At 36.7% G+C, this 24305-nt stretch overlaps 3 protein-coding genes across 3 annotated transcripts; 2 read left to right on the top strand and 1 right to left on the bottom strand.

Moving 5' to 3' along the window:
• The first annotated feature begins 3219 nt into the window (after window positions 1-3219).
• On the top strand, window positions 3220-8177 carry LOC137733629 (uncharacterized). The gene is made up of 8 exons (XM_068472766.1): window positions 3220-4165; window positions 4908-4984; window positions 5094-5262; window positions 5681-5769; window positions 5866-6030; window positions 6134-6211; window positions 7132-7235; window positions 7697-8177. Exons 1-8 carry the CDS (start codon window positions 3559-3561, stop codon window positions 7800-7802), a joined length of 1395 nt encoding a protein of 464 aa, XP_068328867.1. The 5' UTR covers window positions 3220-3558; the 3' UTR covers window positions 7803-8177.
• Window positions 8178-19770: 11593 nt separating this feature from the next.
• Window positions 19771-21841, top strand: LOC137733631 (autophagy-related protein 18c-like). The gene is made up of 4 exons (XM_068472767.1): window positions 19771-20526; window positions 20783-21038; window positions 21213-21336; window positions 21601-21841. Exons 1-4 carry the CDS (start codon window positions 19771-19773, stop codon window positions 21695-21697), a joined length of 1233 nt encoding a protein of 410 aa, XP_068328868.1. The 3' UTR covers window positions 21698-21841.
• Window positions 21842-21927: 86 nt separating this feature from the next.
• LOC137733632 (uncharacterized) lies at window positions 21928-24237 on the bottom strand. The gene is made up of 6 exons (XM_068472768.1): window positions 23861-24237; window positions 23677-23785; window positions 23496-23587; window positions 23139-23397; window positions 22545-22688; window positions 21928-22250 (listed from the first exon to the last, which is right to left on the bottom strand). Exons 1-6 carry the CDS (start codon window positions 24217-24219, stop codon window positions 22155-22157), a joined length of 1059 nt encoding a protein of 352 aa, XP_068328869.1. The 5' UTR covers window positions 24220-24237; the 3' UTR covers window positions 21928-22154.
• Between the last annotated feature and the right edge of the window lie 68 nt (window positions 24238-24305).

Genomic DNA, 24305 nt, shown 5'->3' on the forward strand with positions numbered 1-24305 from the left:
GAATCAAATTATGAAATTTCTTTTGTCGAAAATGACCCCTTTAAAGAAAATTAAATAAAAGCATACGGCACATGCGTAAAGCAATTCGGAAAAGGAGAAATAATAAATGGAGTCGTTGGTGGACTGCATCGTTCAAACTCGAAATCTGGATTGAGTTCGTTTTACTCTAAAATTAAGAACATACCAATTATAATAAAATTGCACGGTTTAGTTCTGAAAAATGACTGAAGAAATCGAACCAAATCAAAGAAATTTTGGACAAGTTGATTTGGGGTTTTTTTTTTCTTAGGCCATCTTAGGCCACAATAATAAGCTCAACGACTCTTTCTTTCATCTGATGATACTGGATCATTGTACTGTTTTATGATCCAACGATTTAGGTTCACTTTTTTTTTTTATTTTTTTTTTAGAAGTTTTATATTTATAAATTTGTTGAATCCAACGGTTGAGATTTAATATGATCAAATTTAAAGATAAAAAAAAAAAAAAGATCTCGCTGCCCAAATTTAAATCTAACGGCTAACATAATATAAAAAAAAAAAATTCATAGTGTTCCATGAGTTTCATGGTGTCGGTTTAGTGATTTTTCAATATTTATCGGAATCTATTATTTTTAGGTTAAAATGTTTATAAAATTAAATTAGGATAGTCTACATAATTTTTTTTTTTAAAGTTACTTTATACAAATTAGCCTAAATTCATTCTTTTACAATCTCGTTCTAAAATTTAACTCATAATGGTTGGAGCAAAAAATCTATTTATTGGTTAAAATAAAATTTCTAGGTTAAAAATTTTAAGCTTTAACCCAAGAGTTGGAGATGATTTTTTAGAATAAAAAATAACAATAAAAATGGTAAAAAAAATATTTATTAATTACTAAAAATAGATTGAAGTTGTTGTCAAATTTAAATCAACAACCTTTGATGATAATCCACGTCATGCCACATAGAAGTTGGCATTTTGGTTGGATAACACTAAAGTTGTGTTTTTTTTTATTGTTATTGATGATGTGGACTTTTTGTCTCCTCATTTAGAGATGTTGTCAAGCTTAGGGGTGGTAATCAAATTAGGATTTTGAACTATTTTAAAAGACCCTAAAATTATAGATTAGTCAATGAGGATTTTAATTGACATTTTTAAAATCCATTCAAATTCATGTGTAGTCAATTAAGATTTTAATTGGCATTTTAAAGTCCATGCAAAACCATGTGTATTAAAAAAAACTTGTGGGATTTTATTAAGTTATGGATTTTGGTGGATTCTAGTGGATTTGATGAAGATTATCTCTATCAAACAAGCATCCCACTTCAAGCATTCAAGAACTTCAAATTCATCTTTTTTTCTTGGATTCTTGAACTCCAAACATTCAAGAAAAAGTGCATGAATAAGTAGTTGGTTTTTTTAGCCAAAATGGTTCATGAGAGATTCACGTAATTCTTCATTTTGGTTTCTGTGATTTGAAATAAAAAAAAGTGGACCCTGGCTGTGGGAAGTACACAAGCCGTGGAAGGGATAAATCATTGAACTAAGAAATGGGTGAAATGGGATGCAGCATGACATGATCCTTTAGATTATTTTGAACAGTTAAGATTAAAATTCTTGCATGGATAATTCAAAACAAAATTTATCTAGATAAATGAGAGAATGTCTTTGAAAATCCATCAAATTCTAGAAACAAAGTCCATACAAATCCTTGAAAATCCATATACAAATCCTTAAAATTCTTCAAACCCTATGAAATCTATTAATTTAAAGTCTTTTAAAACCTCAAAAATCCTAAGTTGACTATACCCTTCATTTAGCAAACCATCCTAAAATTTAACAAGCAAGCAAACTTCAAAATTCACTTTTCTGATATTGGTTCAAAATGCACTTTCTGATATTGGTTCGGTTTGGTTCCATACTTACTCCACATCTTATCAAAATCAAATCAAACCAAACCAAACCAACCAATCTGATGAACCGATCAATCATTTTTAAACTAATTGGTTCGGTAAGTTCGACCATACTGGTACCACTCTAAAGTTGTACCAAAGTCAACACGTTACTGCTAATAGCCAATAAAAATGGCCAATGCAAAGACGATAAATAAATAAATAGATAAAATAAAAGCAAGAGGGAAAAAAAAAAAGAAAGGGGAAAGAGGAAGCCCATGACGCGTAGAAATTGACATTTCAGTTGGAAAACATTGAAGCTGTCTTTTTTTACTATTATTGCTGATGTGGACATTTTCACTTCTCCTTTCGAGATGCTGTTAAGCTTAGAGGTGGTAGTCAAATTAGCATTTTGAATTATTTTAAAAGACCCTAAAATTATAGGGTAGTCAATGAGGATTTTAATGACATTTTAAAATCTATTCAAATTCATGTGTAGTCTATTAGGATTTTAATTGGCATTTTAAAGTCCATGCAAATTTCATGTGTATTAAAAAACTTAAATATTTTGTAGGATTTCATTAAGTTATGGATTTTAGTGGATTCTAATGAATTTGATGAAGATTCTTTCTATCAAACAAGCATCCCACTAACTTCAGGCATTCAAGAACTTCATATTCATCTTTTTCTTGGATTCTCGAACTCCCGACATTCAAGAAAAAGTGCATAAAAAAGTAAATGTTTTTTTTTAGCTAAAATGGTCCCTCAGATTAGCATAACTTTTTACTTTGGTCTTTGTGATTAGAAATCAATAGAAGTAGTCCATGGCTGTGGGAAGTACACAAGTTGTGGAAGACATAAGTCATTGAATGAAGAAATGGGATGTAGCACGATATGAGCCGTTAGATTATTTTGAACGGCTACTCGGTTAGGATTAAAATTCTTGTATAGATAATTCAAAAAAATTAATTAGGTAAATTAGAGAATGTCTTTGAAAATCCATCAAAATCTATAAACAAAGCCCATGCAAATATTTAAAAATCCTATACAAATCCTATCAAATCCTTAAAATTCTTCAAATCCTATGAAATCTATTAATTAAAAAGTGAGAGATCTTAAGTTCGAATCTCGTAAATAGAAAATTCGATACCAAATTAAGTTGCCAATTCTGTAATTTAACCGAACTGCCTCTTTCCTTAGTATAAAATATATCGTTATACTTAAAAAAAAAAAAAAAAAAATAGAAATCAGTTCGACCGTTCGACCGGATTGGTACCACCCCAAAGGTGTAACTGAGTCAACACGTTCCAGCTGACAGGCAATGACAATGGCCAATGCAAAGACGATGAATAAATAAATAAATAAAATCAAGAGAAAAGAAAGAAAAAGAAAGGGGGCCAGAGGAAGCCGACGACGCGTAGCTTATCGTTCATCTTACTCGAACAAGAAAACGGAAGCTTTGATCCCCAATTTGTGGTTCAAGCTTGGAATTTTCGGTTCCAGCTACCTCAGTAAATAGGGCGGCTCCGTTTTCTTCAGTGTGGTCTGTCGTTTTTTTACTTTTTCTTTTTCAATGGTCCGCCGTCTCTGAATCCGTCGTTGTTTCGTCGGCACAAAACCCTACAAAAGGTCGGTTCTTTCTGAAACCCCAAAGAAAAAAAAAAAATTAGGGTTTTTGGTTTTCATGGAGGCATCTTCCGGAAATAGTAGTCCCGCCACTGGGGGAGCCACTGGGGTTGGCAGCAATACGTCGTCGTTCGGGTCTATGCAGTTCCCCGCCCTCCGGTTCTTCCAGTCGCCGCTCTCATTCGTGTTGGATTACTCCGGAATACTCTCTCCCAGCTCTTCCCGCCGCGATTCCGACGCTCCGGTGGTCAACGCTGTAGTCGTTGCCGATTCTCAGCCCCACTCCCCTACGGCCTGCACCTCCGGGTCGAGCAACACCGGGGAGGTTTCGATTCGGATTATCGGCGCCGGCGAGCAAGAGGACCGCGGGAACGGGGGTGCGACGGTGCCGGTTCAAGGGGAGGAGAATGATGGGTCGCCGGGTAGGGTTCAATCGTTGGATGATCTGGCGGGTACAGTCAATGGGGTTGGGTCGGACGAGAGAGTCCCCTTGGTGGCTTCGTCGTCTCCCACACACGCTGGGGATACTGGGAATGGCGCGGAGGATAGTTCTAGGGATTCTGCTTACCAGAGATATGATATTCAGCAGATAGCTAGGTGGATTGAGCAGATTCTTCCGTTTTCGTTGCTCTTACTCGTTGTGTTCATTCGTCAGCATTTGCAAGGTACTAACTTTCACCATTTGCTTACTTCAAATTCTAAGTGCAGATTGTGGGTTATTATAATTGTTCTTAATTTGCAACCAGCTATAATTTTGCTTGGATTTTGGCTTTAGTTTTAAGTTTGAATTAACCTAATGGGTACCCAAAAATTCAGCCTTTGCTTTGTAAGTGTGGAGCTGTTGCGGGGCACTAGTCTTTTTGGTTCTGTTTATGTTACTTTAGAGGGCCTGTGCTTTACTTCTCTAGTATTTCTTTGTTTTTCAATTTGGATGGAGCTAGGATTTTCTTGGCCCATTTGGAGTTGAGTCTCATCCATGTTCTTTGCTAATGTTAACGGTTGATGTTAAAGATGCAGAAGCTGTTTCTAATAGTCGGTGGCACAAAATAGAAATGCTAGCTTTAGAAAATTCAGTGCCTTGTTCTTATCATCAACTATCATAGAGATACCAATGTGAGCGGCTGTAACATCGCACACGAACACTTCAAACTTGAGAACGAGTTTTCTTTCACCAGGCACATACTTATTACTTTTCAGTCCTAACAATACTTCAGTCTGAATATTAAGCTTTTCCGGTGCTTAAAAAAATATCCTTTCTCATAAATAGAATGATTAAACCTTCTATGGCAATGTATATGTGGATGACTGGCGATCACTTTTTCACCTAATTGGTTTTGACGTACTTATCTTGCAAATTTTTTTCACTGCAGTGCTGTATTCATTTGTTTTTGGGTTGAGAACTTGCAGGTTTCTTTGTCACTATATGGGTATCAGCTGTCATGTATAGGTCAAATGATGTTGTTAAGAAGCAGACTTCTCTAAAGGTGATTTAATACGGTCGTTAATTCCATGAGATTATTTTGTTCATTCTTCTACTCTAAAATCTGCTCAAATGCCAAATCAAATATCTCAAACAATTATTGGTTTTTGCAGGGAGATAGGAAAATCTCTGTTCTTGTAAGTATTGCTGGTGCTTTTATGCTTCATGTAGTTGTTGTTTACTGGTGGTATCGAAGTGATGATCTTCTATACCCATTGGCAATGCTTCCTCCAAAAACCATACCACCTTTCTGGCATGCCATATTCATCATTTTGGTAAATGGTAAGGAGACAGTCTTTTTTGCTATTATTATTGTTTTATGAATACAATTGTTTTACTAATACATTAGATATAGAGAAGACTGCTGATCTGTTGCAACCATCGGAAAAGGATGTGGTGGATGTTGGGGATAGAATGACAATAGGTTTTAAGTTTTGCGTTTGAATCCTCAATTTATTTTTCAAGTCTGTCCGACTGGTTCAGGCTCTGTTAAGCATATTGTCTCTCTATTTGTCAACTTAGCGCCTATCTGTTAATGTAGGGTTGAGCAGTCTCTTTTTCTGGTGCTATATACAATTCATGCTTCTGTCCTCTGTCCTTTTAATGTTGCCTGTTTATTTGCTATGCCACTGCAATTATAGTGGATACTTATCTTCCTTTGAAATTGTGGGAGAGTTTAGCTAATTTCTGTTGCTTTCAGATACCCTGGTGAGACAGGCAGCGATGGCTTTCAAGTGTTTGTTGCTTATATACTACAAGAATGGCAGAGGCCATAACTATCGTCGGCAGGTATATGATCCGAGCACTATAAATTTCCATAAGCATATCATCTCCATATCTCATAATTTGGAAGATCTCTCTGAACGCTGTTATCTCATTTTGAAGGGTCAAATGTTAACTGTCATTGAGTATACACTGCTGCTGTACCGTGCCTTGTTACCAGCACCCGTTTGGTACAGATTCTTCCTGAACAAAGACAATGGGAGCCTCTTCTCCTCACTTACAACGGGATTATATTTAACTTTCAAGCTAACATCTGTTGTTGAGAAGGTAAGTCAAATATATAGTAAGCTGTTTTACTGGAAGATAATGGTATAAGTTGTGACGCTTGAATTGAATCCATTAGTTTTATTTTTATTTTATTGCTTTTTAGGTCCAATCCTTTTTGGCTTCCATAAGGGCATTGTCACGGAAGGATATCCATTATGGGTCTCATGCAACATTGGAACAGGTATGACATCGAACTGAATTATTTGATTTATTTGGATGCTGGAAGCTCGATCAACAGGGTTGAGATCAGTTTTTTTTTTTTTCTTGTAGAGATCAGTTTTTTCTCTCTCTGTTATTGCCTCGAGTTATTATCCTCTATTACCCAAGTAAAAACTGGCTCTACCCTTCCTTAATTTATCCTTGTTTAATGTTAATCTTTAACCTACTACTCTCGGGTTTTCTTGTCCTGTCACCAAATTAAAAGATAGTTAGCTACATTAATCTTTCGAAAATATAAATTATAACCTCATCCTGGTGTTCCTTATCCTTAAGTTTTGTTGATGAACTTGTTTTCTGGAACAACTTTGAGGCTTCTTCCTTGCTCAAATCAGAAATTTGATGTCTCTTTTCATGTTAAGAGTTCATCTAACAAACAATGATGATATTCTATGCATGCGCATATAAGCATGTCTATTAAATGGTCAATTTGAGCTTAACATTTGTCATTTTGAAAGGTGGATGTTTTATTCTTGATTTTTGTGGGTAATGAAGTATTTATCAATTTTGTGTTTGCACAGTTAATACGAGTATGTTGTTTTGGATGAGGGGTGCAAAATGTAATTGTCCTCATCCCCTAGGAGACACCTAATGGTTTTCTTCCAAGTTGCCTTGGTTTCAAGTCTGGTAGTGCTTTTTTTTCATAGGCCACAAGGATGCGGAGAAATACCTCAGATTGCTTAGAGGATTCCTTTCTGTTAAAACCATAAAATCGATTTAGATCCTTCTGGGTGCAGCTTTAAAGCTTTGTTATCAATATATGTCCACGTCTACCTCCCTTGCTTCTGTGCGCACCAAAGCATGTTTAATTTTACATGGTGAATACTGTTATTGTGTTTCTGCTGAAGTACCTATGCATTCTAGCTCACGCGTATATTTAATCAGGTAAATGCAGCAGGAGACCTTTGTGCCATTTGCCAGGAGAAGATGCATGCTCCAATTCTGTTGCGCTGTAAACATATTTTCTGCGAGGATTGTGTCTCTGAATGGTTAGCGTATTTGCCTTATATTTCTCATTGAGTTTTAGAATCGTCACGATATTATAGTTAAGACATTGGAATATGAGTTTCTTATGGTTTGCCTGGTAATGCTCCTTGCATGATGTTTATGAGGATTAATGATGAGCCCCATGAGTTCTAAAATACGAAGGATTCGATCTAAAATGCCATAATGTAAGTCTCTTTAAAAGCGTCGTGGCCTTTGGACGAAATTCTGCCTCCGGCAATTTTGCTTTGTGCCAAGTTTGGGACCCATCTATTTGCTAGTTGGATCAACTGCATGGCACATTTTTTGGACGTTGTTGCTGCGTAATTGAACTAGAATTCTACTAGGTCCCTACCGGCTGCAGCTTTATTTTTTTATTTTTCAACCATTTTACAATGTAGTAGTGCTTTGTTTATGTTCGTCGCTTAACTCTTTCGACTAACTGACAAGTACTTACCCTTTTCAGGTTTGAGAGAGAAAGAACTTGCCCTCTATGCAGGGCACTAGTAAAACCTGCGGATTTGCGAACATATGGAGACGGATCAACGAGTTTAATTTTCCAGTTGTTCTGAACTCCGAGTGTTCTCCTTCTGGAGCGTTAGATATATGAGCAGCGTTCTTGAGTGTCTCGGTTTTGTTTTGTTATATAGGCAAAAATGAATGTATGTCCAACAGCATTGTATCGTCATCAGGTTGCCTCCAGGTAACCAGATGGAAGGTATGAGACGAGATACATGACGTCAATATGCTGCAATCATGAGGTCATCCATGATCCCAGTGGATGATGAAAAACAGTAGATGACATGATTATCAAGCTGCCATGCCATTTCTCAGCTACAAAATGGTGACCTCTGATTACTTTGGGGTCCTCTTTTCATATGTTATCTCCTTTGTATAGATACATCTTTTCACTCTCTTCGCTAATATTTACAAGATCTTTTCACGCATCTTTGTTTGACCACAGACGCAAATCCTCACCCACCCTGTATTTTGGTATTTTGGTCACACTCGACTCCGATAACTGGCTTTGCTATCCTTAAAAGAGAAATCGATTAGGGCTTTTATGCAAAAGATGAAGTGATGAACAGGTGAGGAATTTGCCCTATTCTGGACGAGATTCACAATTAACAAAAGATCAAGTACAAATTAGTTAGAAATTAATAAAAAAATGCTTGATAAAAAAGAAAAACGAAAAAATTGTTGGATTTGAAATACACTACATAACCTTTAGCTGACATAAATAAGAGTTAATTTGCTAATCCTTTGGTATGTTTACACACTTTTTTTATTATTTTTAATGAACGATATTATTACATTAAGGAGTAAGCTAAGTCTTATAACAGGCTTGCTATAATAATATGGTTCAACTACGCCCTTACCAAGAATTAAATCTAAAACCTCTCAAGGAATATCATCAGACCGTAGTACTAAATAGCCGTATGCTTTCATACAGTGTGTGAAGTCATGAATCCACGAAAGAAGGAATGAGGATGAGATTAACTATCCATCCCTCCCAGCTGATCTGATTCTTAATTTTTTATGCATTGGATTACGAATTTAAAACAAAAATTAGCTTTTTTTTTTTTTTTTTTTTTTTTTCATATGTTAGCAAACATGAGAGAGTTAGAAATTAGACTAACTAGAATACTCATGTTTTTAGCAAGGGTGGTTCTGTATACCTCATTTTACTTTTCGCACACTCTATTAATTTTTGTTATTTGATCATTTTCAATTCATTCGATTTGATCGTTGAAAATTGAAAGAAGTGCATAGATGACACCAAGAATCTGAATGACCAATATCATTTGTAGGCCTCATTTATAACTATTTGAGTCCAAATAACTCATTGTTTGAAAATTCCTCATCTAAACATACCATTACCATGCATGTATTTTTCTGAAATAGCATTACTATGCATGACGTTGCTGCATGCCATGAAATGCAATATATAAGAAACCTAAGTGGTCCATTAGCTTTTGCATTCCAAGTCAATAAACTTTATAAGGTGGTGTATATTTTATGAGTGACATGAGTCTAACAAGAAAAAGCAGGAATCAGAACTGTTTGTGGTCCAGTGACATAGCCTCGCTTGCTGTTGCTGCTCCCCATAGTCGATGGCTGTGGAATCAAAGTCGTACCATCGTCAGCCCTGCAATCTTCATGTCTTTCTTTTTAGTGCTGAAAAAGTAATACAAAAACAGCTCATGCATTCACGCATTTGGTTAATAATTCAATATTTTACTTGTTCATTTTCCTTCTGCTACTCAAATAGCTTCAACTTCTGCCTTTTGGGACCACAATTTGGCAAAACCATTTATTTGTTTTTGTATCATGGATCATTGGCTGAGGTGTTGACTCCTATAATTTGCATCATTTGGTTATTTTTTTGGCTTCTTGGGCACTGGAAGTTTCTGACTGCTCTCAGTTTATTACATATTTCCCCTTCATGTTTACCAGCAATAGAGCCTTCGAAGAATATCTGGACCAAATTAAGGCTAGGTTTTCCTCAGCTTGTTTACTAACAAAGCATCTATTTCCTTGTTGTAACTCGTATATGTAACCTGTAAGGCCTAACTGAGAGTTATTTAGATTTAATGGTTAAAGATATGTTTGAGGTTACTTTTGAAAGGGTTAAAAGTTCTTTCTGACAACTAATTAAGAACGCTTCTGATTACGTGCGGCAGAAAATGTAAAGAGTTTATGGGTTGTAGAAGCATTTTGTGGGGAAACACCAACTAGGTGCAACATTTCCATGTGTTTTGCTGTAAACATGTTGAAATTTTAACCACTTCTACCAAAAACAATTTTGAAAGGATTAAAAGTGTTATTAGGAAACCAAAAACACTTTCATATATAACACCATTTGACATAAAAAACGTAGAAGTGCGTTTATGTGAAACACAATATTTCTTACAAAATTTTCAACGTGTATCTAATGGTAGCGATTCTAACAGTCCCGTTATGGTTTGATTGCTAGTTGGCCATGACACTAAAACCAGATTGAAAATTGAGACCATCTGGTCTTTGGTGGTGGCTATGATAATGCAGGACTGGTCCTGTCCCTTAGCATTTGATTTGATTCTTGCGCACTATCCCATTGATCAATGAGTGTATGTAGTGGTAAAAGATCGCAATATCCAGTCTCTCAAAGGCTTAGATATGTATACAGTATGATGATGGCAAACAGGACTAGCTAAAAAAATGCACAGATGCCCGTCTGGTTTCCATAAGCACTCTATGCCACTCATGACCCTAAATTAGCACATCAAATTAGGAACATTTGTATGAAAGTTATGTTACCTTTCATGGCCGATTGTTCATGTACTATTTCTAAATTGTTTTGGGTGCATCCCTTGTTTTTTAAGCCATGCAAGCTATTCCCCAGATCGAAATGAATACTTTTGGGCCCTGTTTGACAGATCGGATAAAGGATCGGATAGGATTAGTTATACGGACTCAGGTGTTTGGCGTTCACTCTTACTAAATAAGCGCCGGATTAATTTAACCGGTTGGATAGGATAACACGGTATACACCCGCTTAATAAAACCAACCAAAACGCCCGGATTATTTAGTCGGGGAAGAAGAATATGGGAGAGAAAGGGAGGGAGTTTGGGGGGGTGTGGCGGAGAGAGCTGGGGAACAATTATTTGGGATTCTTCTGCAGTCGGGGAAGAAGAAGGGAGAGAGAGAGGGTGTTTGGGGGGTGCGGAGAGATCAGGGAACAAAAAAATGATTTCACTTTTAATTTTTTTATTTTTTTTTAAGTTTGATTCCTCCTATCTAGTATAATACCAAACACAGTATAAATAATACGATCACTAGTCTGATATTACACCAAACGCCCGACTAATTTAGTCAGTACTATCCGGTGGCTATTTATCATATCCGACAGAAATAGTCAGTACAGTCCGAGCTGCCAAACGAGGCCGTAGTGTCTGATTGTATACAATTATTTATCAATTTTTCTTATATTATTGTGTAAAAATTTATTTTTAAGATTTTAACGTGTAACAGTAGAGAACCACGTGAATGCGTGCATTCCCTCGTTAACACCCAACATAGTCAGAATCTAGAGCTAAAGCTAGGTCCGAACTCGATGATGGAATGCACTCGGCAAGGGCGGCCACAACTGTCACGTAAATTTGTCATTTTATCCAAAACTTTCCTCCCAAAGGAACAGTGCCTGGGGTGAAAATTGTTTAAGCATGTCGCAGAGTAGAATTACATATTACATAATGCGAAACAGGATGATAGTAAAATCTGTCTCACTAAAAAATGATATAAAGGACATCATGGACATGACGCATGACTTTGGTTGTGTCTTGTGCGTACATACCAACCCTAACCCCCCAAAAGGATCCTTCCCCAACCCCAACCCCAAGACTGAAAGGATACCACTACCACTACTAGTGCCATTGTGGTGTCTACTTGTTTAGAAACTGAGCCATACATTGATTGATCGCAGATAATTATAAAAGAAATCCCAAAGTGGCAGCTGCAGTGGGAGTGGGACTGTGATGAGAGTGCACACAGTATACCCTCAGAGATAAACGTGGGCTGTCGGTTGTCCCCGTTCAATAATATTTTTTTTCCTATCAAAAATTTAAATTAGATTTTATAATTTAGATGATGTGAACATTGGTAATTGAAAATATTGATTAAAGTGTTTATTTTTTAATCGTAACATATTTTTTAATTTGTAAATTTGATTTAAAATTTGGTCTTTTTAGTATTATCATTTTTTTCACTGCATTTCATTATCTTTCCTCAAATAAATTGCTTTACACTACATAACAATCACAGTGACAAAAATCAATTATCCATACATTCTGATGAGGGTTCAATCTTCATTTATTCTTCTCTCTCCTGACTAGTGTTTGAAATATCCTGGATATGCTTGATATTTCCACGGAAATGTTCAAAAATTCCTCAATATTTTTGATATTTTAAGGAAATATCCAGGGTTTGTAGACAATTTACAAAAAGTTTGCAGGAAATATCCATGAGCCTATGCATTATTTATTTTTTTAAATTTCTTTCTTTATGGAATTAGTTTACTTCAATAAAACTTGTGCTGCTTTTGTGACGAAAATTTCAATTAAGTTATGTATAATTTATTTTTTCTAGTGAAATGCTTTATTTTATTACTTGTTATTAAAAGGAAGTTTTTCCTCTTACATGTCACATACTTATTATTTACACAATATCTAATTATTAATTATTGATTCACACGTGTGTTGTGGCTTCATATGACATTCCTTAAAAAATAATTTTAAATTTCCATATTTTCAAACAAATTTCCATCATTTCTATCGAAGACAATCGATGATATTTGACATATCAATTGATATTTCTACAAATTTACCTATCAATATTTTCACCGATACTAATATTTTAAACACTGCTCCTAACAACTAATTATATAACATACTAACTGTCACATCCCGGCCCAGGACGGATCACTTCCCGGGCCCGCTCCACCACCGTAGCACGATATTGTCCGCTTTGGGCTTACCATTCCCTCACGGTTTTGTTTTTGGGAACTCACGAGCAACTTCCCAGTGGGTCACCCATCATGGGATTGCTCTAGCCCCCTTCTCGCTTAACTTCGGAGTTCCTACGGAACCCGAATCCAGTGAGCTCCCAAAAGGCCTCGCACTAGGTAGGGATTGAAATATACATTTAAGGATCACTCCCCTGGGCGATGTGGGATATCACACTAACTACCGCTGTGAACAAACAAATTGCTCTGCATCCGTTATTATCATACACAGTTAAATTTAAGTTAAAAGTCATCCCATAAAACGGAACTTTAAGTTGACAGTCGTCACGTAAAATACAAGTGCATGTTATTGTTTTTCTCGACTAATCATGGTAATTAAGTGTATCAAAATATCTAAGTGTTAGTTGCAGTGGGACTGTGAGAAACGTTCTTTCAATCTATTAAATTAGAATCATCATACGTTGGTTCGTAGTTGGATTCCTTTTAATAAATATAATAAAAGAAATAGTATCTTGAATTTGGATCAGGATAGACTCATTGTTCAATCCCCTTCAATACAACCGAAAATAGTATGTTAAAATTAAATCAACAAGAAAAATTTATTAATGGAAATCATTTAGTGTTGATGTTTTTTTGTTTGTAAAATTAGTATGGGTAATGCTAGAGATTAAATTTTTTAAACTAAATTTTGTAAATAAAATAATGTTAATATTAATATTAAATTATTACTTAAGTATTCTTTATTAGTAATACATTATTTAATTTGTAAATATAATTTAAAATTTTAATCTTCCGATACACAAGAATGCTACAGTACAAACTCAAATCCAATTCAAGACCATGTCTATATATTCTTCTCCTTTCATTGGGTCAGCTAAAGTGTTGTTTACATGTGCGTGTTGGGGTGTGCGTCTGTGAGAGAGAGAGAGAGAAACTCCTGAATTAATTATCTCTCACAAACCCTTTCTTGTTTATCTTCATAATTATCTTCTAGTGAAAATTCTCCTGAAAGCAGAAAAGTGAAACCCCCCTCTCTCTGGCCTGCGTTTAGATTTGCTAAGCTCCTGAGTCGCTTTCCTGCGTCTGACTTTCATATGGCCATGGGGACAATGACCCATCTTTTCTATTTGCATCACAAATATAAAACTCTCTCTCCTGCAACTCCCTTTCCTTCTTCTCCTGCCAGGAAAATATGGATTAGGGTTTTGAAGAACGCCTCTAATTACTAAGATTTTAGGGTTTCGTTCTCTTCCATTATTCTGTACACTATTTGTGGATCCTATATTCTGCAGACGAAGATACTACTACTTACTGCTTGGAAGGTTCATAACTAGTGAGTCAATGTCTACTTCTTCTTCTTCTTCTTCTCTCTCTCTCTCTCTCTCTCTCTCTCTCTCTCTCTGTATATATATATATATTGTTAGTTTTTCATACTGTGTGCCTTTGGGGGGTTTAATTTAACCCCTCGTCTAGCTGCAGTCCTTTGGTCTGGTATTGTATTTGGTCCTTTAATTTTTGTTTTAATTGATTTAATCTGAAGCAGAAAGTGGGTTTTATTTGTAAGATTTAAGTCTCTGAATTTATATGACTATTAGCCTCTTCGTTTTAAGCTATAGTATGAATATTAGAGCGTCTTTGTTTTTCAGTTTGCTAAAGATTCACTTGTTACCTTAGCCTCCTTAAAGAACCAAATTTTATTGTTTTTTTTTTCAACTGTAATATATGCGCTCCTTTTTAAACTAACTTAACGAATTGATTTTCCAACTGTAAATTATATGTTCATAATGAAACTTGGGGTCTTCAGTACTGCTCTAGATTTCTGAAATAGACATTTTAATTTATTTTCGACTTCTTGGATTTATGAGAATCTGAGACCAAACATAAGTTTAATCAACTTGTAAGTGTTTGATGATTCCTAGCTACTCAATGAATTGGAAAATCTTTTGGGTAGTGATATATAGCCATTGATTTAGTGAATATGTAAATAGATATATCTTTACCTATTTAGATCTTCCCTTCTTTTTTCCTTAAAGAATCCATGGAAAGGAATAGGGTTACTCTTAATTAAGCTAATTTTTGGGCATTTTCTTAATGGAAAAAGCTCTCAATATAATGAAAAAGCACTTTCTTGTATTTGAAAAATTGAATAAATGAATTCGGAATCTTTTTTCTGGACTAAGAATTCAATATGTCATTGTCTATGATTTGCAGATGTTGAAGTTGCTTTCATTGATTTGGAGTGGTGTGAAAGTGGTGCACAGTACTACCAGTACTACTGCAGTTGCATGGTGGGGTTTACTTGATTTATGGATACAAATTTACAATGCTATATACGCTAGGTATAAAAATTATATGGTGAATATTGAAGAAATGGGGAGAGAGAGCTTTCTTCAGTCCACTCATGGATAGAAATTGAAAGGGTTGTTGAAGTAACTGCCGACTCATTCACTCAAGCACTCAGTAGAGATTAAAGGAGTGTAAACAACAGACAATTTGCTACTGTGATTGTGTGAATGAAGCGGGAGATATTTTACATCCCTCTTGCTCTGCGCTTGGACTGAAGGGAGCTCCTCCTTTCCATTCTCTCCACTTTTCTCCATCTCTCAGTTAAGGTTTAGGAGCACTAAACTAAGTTAGGTGCCAAAACTTAGTTACTACTAATTAGTTTCATATGCTTATATATCAGTTAGAGAAGAGTTAATAGTATCATCATCATCATTCTTTCCCATCTGTTACATGCTTAAGTTGACTGATGGTTAGCATTTGGTTTTCTCTCGCAAGAAGTAATGTGTAGTTCTCTTACTGAAATGTGTAGTTTAGCAACACAAGTTATGAATGTATATATGTTTAGATTCACAGTCTAGTAACATAAGTTAAGAAATATATGTTTAGATTCACAATCTGGCAACATAAGCCATCGCATATATGCACCCCTCATAAGCATTTGATGAATCAGTTCGCTTGTTGTAAAAGCAAAAAAGCCTTTTCTGTATTTCATGGGTTACTAGTTACGAGTAGGTGTACTCCAGCTAGTACCAATGACCATGCATATGAAGAAGGGGCCTACGTCAAGTGCCTTCTCTTGTCCACGGGGTTGATCACAGCTCTCCCATTGTCCTCCTCTAATAATTTTACTTCATTTCCTCTACTTTTTTCACCCGACAAGTAATCTTGGTCAGGTGCTTTTATCTCTATTTACTTTCCCATCTTTTTAAATAATGTTCAGTCAGTAACTTTTCCCTTTTCCCCCACTCTCTCACCTGTGATACTCAAAGAAAACATGTGTCATCTGTAGGTTCTCCATATTGTGCATGCTAATAAAGAACACTGAAGGTTCTCGGTTTAGTTTGCAGTTTTTCTCATGTACTTCAAAATTCAAATCGTGTGCAGGCCATGCCAATAACATGCAGCATGCATGCACTCACCATTCATGACATTTTACCAAAAATTTTCAAGAAACTGTGCTCTTTTCCTTAGGCTAAAGAAACTGTGTTTTCTGCAATATTGGCCAAGTACTTATTGTGTGTGTGAGATGTATATGTATATGTATATGTATTATATTTTATATATATATATATATATATATATATATGCAGGCAGAAGGCCTCGGTTCTCATTCTTGCATTGCATGTGTTCATCGAAAGGTGTACCCTAAGTCACATTTTCAATTCATCTGGAGTTGAGCCATCCAGTCTTCCATGCTGTCATTCGTTGATTTATTTTATTTTTTAATTAGAGCAATTTCTCTAGTAACATAGCAGATGCTTAATCCGTACTTAACCAAATACTTTATAAATAATGGTCGTAGTTGTTGAACAGAAAAGGAAATTAAAGCCAGCATTTTATATAATCTTTTGTTGGAGTCGGGTTATATTTTTAAGTTATTTCTGAAACTGGACGGTGAATGGCTTTATCTGACGATGTGGTGAGTTTATATATTTCCATATTTGGAATTGATTGGAGCTGATGTGCCTTAAGTCCTCTTTTGGAAATCAGCTTTTGTTTAATGCAGATCGCAGAGACAAGCTTGGAGCTCCTTCACTTGATGTTTTAATATTTGTAAAATGTGCTGCAGAGTGACCTATACTAGCATGCACTGTGGTCCGTTTATTTTAATTTTTTTTCTTTCTTTTCAGGAGTTTCAAGTTCCAATGGTGCAGCTCGAGTACTTTATTTTGTTAGGATCAAGTTCGACTTTCTTGTTTTATTATTTTCACCATTTCACGAATCTTTTTGTGTTTTTCTCGGGGCATGATAAATGACAAAGGGGTCGTGGTAATTCAATAGGCAGTAGTTCTACAACAATAAAGTTTTATCTTACTAAATAGGTCGGTTATATAAATTTTAATACGCTACTGCGTTCATTCTTATATCAAGTTTTACGTTAGTTTCAAATGTATCCCGCAGCAGTTATCAAGAACATAGAAAGTTTAGGGTTTGGGGGTTGGAAAATTCTGTTAATGGGACTTTTGGGCTCATTTGAAAGTAGCAGAATGGAAAGGAGTCGTGAAAAAGTCCAAGGCGAAGCTGCGAAGGCCCCATAGACCAAGAAGCCCAAGGTATGAGAAGCGTAGGGTGGAACACGCCCGAGCACAAGAGGGCGATCGCTGGTCAATGTCATGCATTAACTGCTGACCAACAAGAGCATGTGGAGATTCTCTAAGGAAAGGTCTACTCAGATGTCAATCGCGCAGCTTGGTGACTCGTAGCCAACTACAGTGACCCAGGATGGGACACTTGAGACTGACCGAGAAGCTCTCGGAGACATTGGGTTGAACGATTGAGACTGACCGAGAAGAATAGCGCACTTCACTCTGGGAATGTGTGTAAACTCAACTGGATACCCACGAGGATAGGGATTGTGTGCTCTTCACTTACCATTTATTTCCCATTCTTTCCTATTTGAGTAATTACGATTAAGTAACGTTAATATTTTATATTTATATTATTTTTTGTCTTATTATCTTTATAAAAAAAAATTAATATAAAATGTTAACGTGACTTAATCGTGACCATTCAAATAGAAAAAGATGGAAAGAGAATGATAAGTGGAGGGCAGATAATCCCCATCCCACCCATGATCATCGTCGAATGTCAAGTTGGCAAGTGAAAAGATACGTCACGAGGTTAGTCTACATAGGACAATAAATGCCCAATGGAAGGGATCCAAAGCACTGGGGTTTTTCCAAGGGCCTGTATAAATGGGTGTGGACCCCCTTATCGTGGTTGGATAAAAAGAGAAAGTACATGTATTAGCCGAGCGTTATCTCGCAGTCAATAGAATTTGTGCTACACAATGGATCTAGACCAATTTGAGGGGTTTACCACTTACATCCCAAACCTATCAAGGGTTTAAGATCTTTGTTTGTTAAGCTCATAACTTGTGAGTGTTCACTCACCAAACCCATCTGGATTTGACCTGTAAGCCTTGAGCGTTAACGAATTCATTAAGGATGCTCACGTCATTAAGAGTATTTGTCAGTGAAGGAAAAAAAAACAACTTTAAATTTTTCTAAAATCACATTTAAAACAAATTTAGATATTTGGATAATCTCTATAAAAGACAGAGCGAGACAATAAATGACAAATTACGGTTCCTAAAAATGAATTTTGGCATCACAAGTAATCCCTTTTTATTATTGAGTGGGATCAACATCAACTTGATCAACTAATCTTGTTTGAAAGTGCTTGTAAAATAACTGAAAACGCTTTTAGTGAAAATATTTTTAAAATCAGTTCTTTGTAAATATGCAAGTGTTTTTAAAACTATTTATTTATACAAACTTTTTCTTAAAGTGTTTTTAGTTATTTGAAAAGAAAAAAAAAACACTTGCAAATGACTATGGACATGTTGGAAGCATTATTTTTTTTCTTGAACAAATAATATTATTTACACTAAGGGAGAGGGGGTGGGCTTAACCTCACAACGGACTAGCACTAATGTGGTCTAATTCCGTCTTTGATAAGAATCGAATCTAAAACTCCTTATTTACAAGTGAAAAAGAATAATACTAAATTGTAGTAATAATCACTTTTAATCTTTTAGAAAAAAAAATTATATAATTTACTTACATTTTAATTTAAAATTTTATTTAAAAATATTTCAATAAAAATGCTTTTAACCATTTTGAAAATAAACGAGCAATTGAGCGACAATTATTTTCAACAAAAAGAATAAAACCAAACAAGGAGAGGAAAGAAAATAAACAGAGAATTCGAAAATTAAAAATAAGGGAAGACAGACGTATCGCTGTCGTCTCCTCTCGTCTCGTCTGGTGCTGATGGCCTGTCTCAGATCGAAAAGGTCAGTTCATCCAAATTCAGCAATTGACTCTCAAACCCTGAATCTGATTTCGCCTCCTTCCTGCTGTTCCCCTCCAGTCCCCTCTTCTCTCTTTCTTCCATAAATTTAATCAATTAATTCGATTTTTTTTTTTTTTCTCATAGAGCATCTGCGGCGCCACGAAAGATTCAGTATATGCCTGATCGTTGTCAAACGCTGTAGCGACTATGAGTTTGGCAAAATTTATAATTATGGTTATTGATTGCTCATGATCTTCTCATTGCTTTACTGTGAAAAGAAAAGATGGATAATTTACTGCTAAATGTGCTAATTTTAATGGAGATTTGCTAGGTTTTTGGTACAATTAGGTTAATTTGGTGATGGGTTTTGGAGATTTTTCTAAAGGATGATAATTTATATAGAATTTTATAAGTTTTCTCTCTTTCTGGTTACTTTTTGTTTCGAATTAGTTGGATTTAGCATTCTTCACAAGGTTGATTTGATATTCTTGTTAAGTTTATACTTTCTGTTTGAAATTGTTGTTCCCTATAAGTAACTGGTACTCTTCCCCCAGCTTTAGTAACTGATATAAACTGCTTTTCTTGTATTTGAAATTTTTGACATTGATTTAATTTTTTTTCATGGAATGACAGAATTAATCTTGGGGTTATCCATCTTTTTGTGCTCGGGTTATCTTTCGTTTCGCACGATTATTGATTGTGGAAATTGGTTTTAAGTGGGCCTGATTCCATCATGAGTTCAACAGTGTCAACATCTCGAGGAATGCATTCACCCGCAAGGCTTGGCATGCATGAATCACCGGATTCTGGGGCTTCTGGTTCTTTCAGCCCGCTCGAACCAGATGTCAATGACAGTGAAATGGAGTTGCTCTCTGTATCTTGGAATCAGGACTACGGTTGCTTTTCTGCAGGCACAAGCAATGGTTTTCGAATCTACAACTGCGAGCCTTTCAAAGAAACTTTTAGACGTGATTTGAAAAGTGGGGGATTCAAAATTGTGGAGATGCTATTCCGATGCAACATTCTTGTACTTGTTGGTAGCGTGGACAATTCACAATATCCGCCTAACAAGGTTATGATTTGGGATGATCATCAGAGTCGATGTATTGGTGAGTTTTCATTCAGATCTGAGGTTCGTGCTGTAAAGTTAAGGCGTGATCGCATAGTTGTGGTTCTTGAGCACAAAATATATGGTTACAACTTTACGGATCTGAAGCTGCTGCATCAGATTGAGACTGTAGCAAATCCTAGGGGATTGTGCAGCCTTTCACACCATCCAAATACATCTGTGCTGGCTTGCCCAGGCCTTCAACGAGGACAAGTTCGAATTGAACATTTTGGGCTGAACTTGACGAAGTTAATCAATGCTCATGATTCTCATATTGCATGCTTGACCTTAACAATGGACGGGCTGCTTCTTGCAACTGCTAGTAATAAGGGTACTTTGATAAGAATCTTCAACACAATGGATGGGACTCGCTTGCAAGAGGTAGCATATTGCATGTGAACTTTTAGTAATATATTATGGTGGTTCCTCAAGTTTATGATGAATGGCTTCAGATTCCGTATGAGAAAGTTAATCTTTTAAACTAACATGTTGTGAATTACTAAATAGAAGAACAAAGGTCATTCGTATTTAGCCATAAATTTTCTTTTATAATGTTATTCTTTTGTGGATGCGAGTAATGACGCCCACTAGTAATTGTGTTTCATGAGGGTTTTATTAATCTATTGCCTTTGTGTAGGTACGCAGAGGAGTGGACAGAGCAGAAATTTACAGTATTGCTCTTTCTCCAAATGTTCAGTGGTTGGCAGCATCGAGTGATAAAGGCACTGTGCATATATTCAGCCTCAGAGTTAGAGTATTCGGGGAGGTTCTTTCTGCTCATAATTCTGCTCAAGGGGCAGCAATGTTTCAGCAGAACTCTTCAAATTCCCTGGATCCTCTTATTTCTCCAAGCACTGGTGCCAATTCTAGTTCATCATTGTCTTTCATGGGAGGTAATAAAATTGTGCTCAAACTTTTTTTTCAAGACTACCACTAGTCATCTGCTTGGATACTACGCTTCTCCATTTTAAGTGTTTGAGGGACTTCGGTTTGGATTTCTCCGTAATTTTTTGCCCTTGAATGGTTTTATAAGTGTTCTAAAAATAATCTTTCTGACAATTTTGCAGGGGTTTTACCTAAATATTTTAGCTCAGAACGGTCACTTGCTCGGTTCCACTTGCCAGAAGACACTCAATTCATTACTGCATTTGGTTCTCAAAACACTGTCATCATTGTTGGCATGGATGGGAGGTATGCTCTCTTTGTGTATGCGTGTGTTTCTATTTGTTCTTGCGTTTTCCGCTAGCCTAAAAGTTGTGGAAATATTCGAGTAATTCTTCCTCAACAGTTTCATCGAGATTCATATGCATAGATTTTGAATCCTTTCTGAAGAACAAAGAAAATAAACGGAATGAAGATTTTTTAGATCGACCTCCCTTTAGTTGTCGCCTTTTTTTGGACCAACGCATCTGTCTCCCACCCCTGCTCACTGCTTCCTTTTTTCTGGTTTATCAGTTTCTACAAATGCAGTTTTGATCCAGTGAATGGAGGTGAGATGGTGCAGCAGGAATATGTACGCTTTCTGAAAACCGAAAGCAGGCGGCCAAGTTAGAATTTGTTCGAATGAGTCGTGGAGCTATACATTCTTTCATCCTATGTAAATATTGATTCGGAATATCCGTTGGATGTAAATATTTGGAAGTGTTGTGTGCCCTTTTACCGCATCTCGTAAAATAAAGCAATCTTTATAGCTACATTGCCAGAAGCAAACCTGTCCCATAACTTGCTTGGCTACTCATCTCTAACAATCTGGTTACTCTCGAACAATCTTGAGCTCGGTCGCTCATAAAACTTGGCTTCATTGCGCATTCACAAATGAACAGAAATTGGCAGCCCGAACCATCAGACTTTATTTGATTTTCTATCATCGTACGATCAAACAGATCTTATTTGATTTTCTGTCATCATCGGATCAAATGGTAAACTACGCTTAACACGTTACGAAAGTTTCTGGATTTGAAGTGCCAACGATTACAAGGCTCCGCCATCCCGGTTGAATTCTGATCCAGTTAAAGCTTTGATCTTGCACTTCTCTCGTCATCGAGAACAAGCATCACTTTTCCAATGACTTTCCTATCTTTGATGGCAGCGAAAGCGAGATTGGCCTGTCATTTACACGCAAATGAAAACAGCTCAGATAATCAATCTCCACATTAAACTGAAGTCAAAGCAACAAATCATGCACAATGAGCATGAAACTTAAATCACATGGTCAACACCAGACGGAATTCCTTGAAGAATTATACTATATATCGTTCATTTATATCTGATCGGTTCTATAGGATGTGCCTTCATACCATCTTCCAAATCATAATGTTACTCCACACAGAGTACCAAAAACTCTGAAGCCAGAGCATGTAGCTCTGATAAGAGGTTAAAAAAGAGTACGAGTTCCTAACCTCCGGCAGGCGATAAGCATGAGAAATGTGGACGCTGATCAAGCCTCTTGCCACCCAGGACAGTAGCTCCTTGAGTGATTCTTCAAGAACACCTGGTCGATGTATTTTGTAGCTACCCCAGTAAAGTCCATGCACCGTCCAGTTCTGGTGCAAATAATACACAAGCACAAGCGCATTATTCTTGAACGAAAACTTCAGGAACAAAATATAACTAAGACCCACGTAAGTTAGATACACAATTTTATACTCATATTTTCATTCAGCCTTCTCCAACATTATTCTCATATATTTAAAGCAATGATCGCTTCACATACAGATGCTAAAGGCTATATGATTGAAGTGGCAGTTACTGTTCAACCATGGACTTGGTTCTGCAATCACTACTTGGAAAAAGGAAATAAGAATTTCAGGTGATCAATTCCAAATAACTATAATTCTCACTAAGGCTTTGGTGTCCTTAAAAACTTCCACATCCTATCCATTAATCAATCCTAAATACTCTCATGTTCATCTAACCATCGAATCTTAGGCCGGCATTACTCATTTCCGCCAACAATTGCGATATTTGGGACTGCAAACAATCAATAATTGTACCTTAACGAGTGCAATATTTGCAGGAATGACAGGGACCTCTCCACTTGCAAAGCCTATGACCAAAATGTTGGCTCCCCAACTCAAAACCTTCATGGCCTCTTTTGTAAGCTTGCCTCCAACCGGATCATACAAAACGTCAACCCCTTTAAGCTTTCGGGATTTCAAGAAATCCTTCACACTTTGGATAACATTTTCGCTGCTCGAGTCCACCACATGATCAACCCCCAATTGCTTCAAATACTCCACCTTTTCAGCTCCCCTGCAAATTCAGCACCCAACAACAAAATCCCATTTCTTAAATGCATTCAAAAGCAAAACTAACGATCATTACAGTCAAATCGAAACAAGTTTAAGTACCTAGCTACGGCGATAACAATGGCTCCCACAACCTTGCCAATCTGTATGGCCGCAAGGCCAACTCCTCCAGCGGCACCAAGAACCAGCAATACCTACAAATTCACACACACAACACAACAAATCAAACACGAACAAACACATAGGAAAACAAACACAGAAAGATTATCAGAAAGATCAGTACTTGACCGGGGGACAAATTGGCCCTATGAACAAGCGCCACGTGCGAGGTCCCAAACGCAACAGGCAGTGCACCGGCAGCCACCAGATCACACCCCTCCGGCACTCCAAACCTTCCAACCCCAACAATCCCACATCAGTAATTTATAGAGAGAGAGAGAAAGGAGAGAGGGGCAAAGCGAACTCACAGCTCTTTCTGATCGGCGACGATGAACTGGGCGAAAGAGCCGAGGCCGGCAAAAGAGCAAACAGGGTCGCCGACTTTGAACTTGGAGACGGCGGGTCCGATGGCGTCGACGGTCCCGGAGTAGTCGGATCCGGGGATGAAAGGGAGGGGCGGCTTCTCCTGGTACTTGCCCAGTATCTGCAGATAATTGGCGTAGTTCAAGCTCGTAGCTTTCACTCTCACTCTCACCGATGTCGGAGAACCCAATTCCGGAATTGGGTGGTTCTTCTCCACCACTATCGCTTTCTCCGCTCCTCCGTCTGATATGGGTTGTGTCGGGTCGCCCAGTTTCCGGCACACCAGAGCCTCCATCGTCCTCATCCTCGGGAATTTCAACTTGACTGTCCAATTCTTACATTAATAAAACGAAGAATTGCAGAAATGGCCCCTGAATTTTTTTATTTTTG

Source organism: Pyrus communis, chromosome 5, assembly GCF_963583255.1.
Source record: "Pyrus communis chromosome 5, drPyrComm1.1, whole genome shotgun sequence".
Lineage (NCBI taxonomy): Eukaryota > Viridiplantae > Streptophyta > Magnoliopsida > Rosales > Rosaceae > Pyrus > Pyrus communis.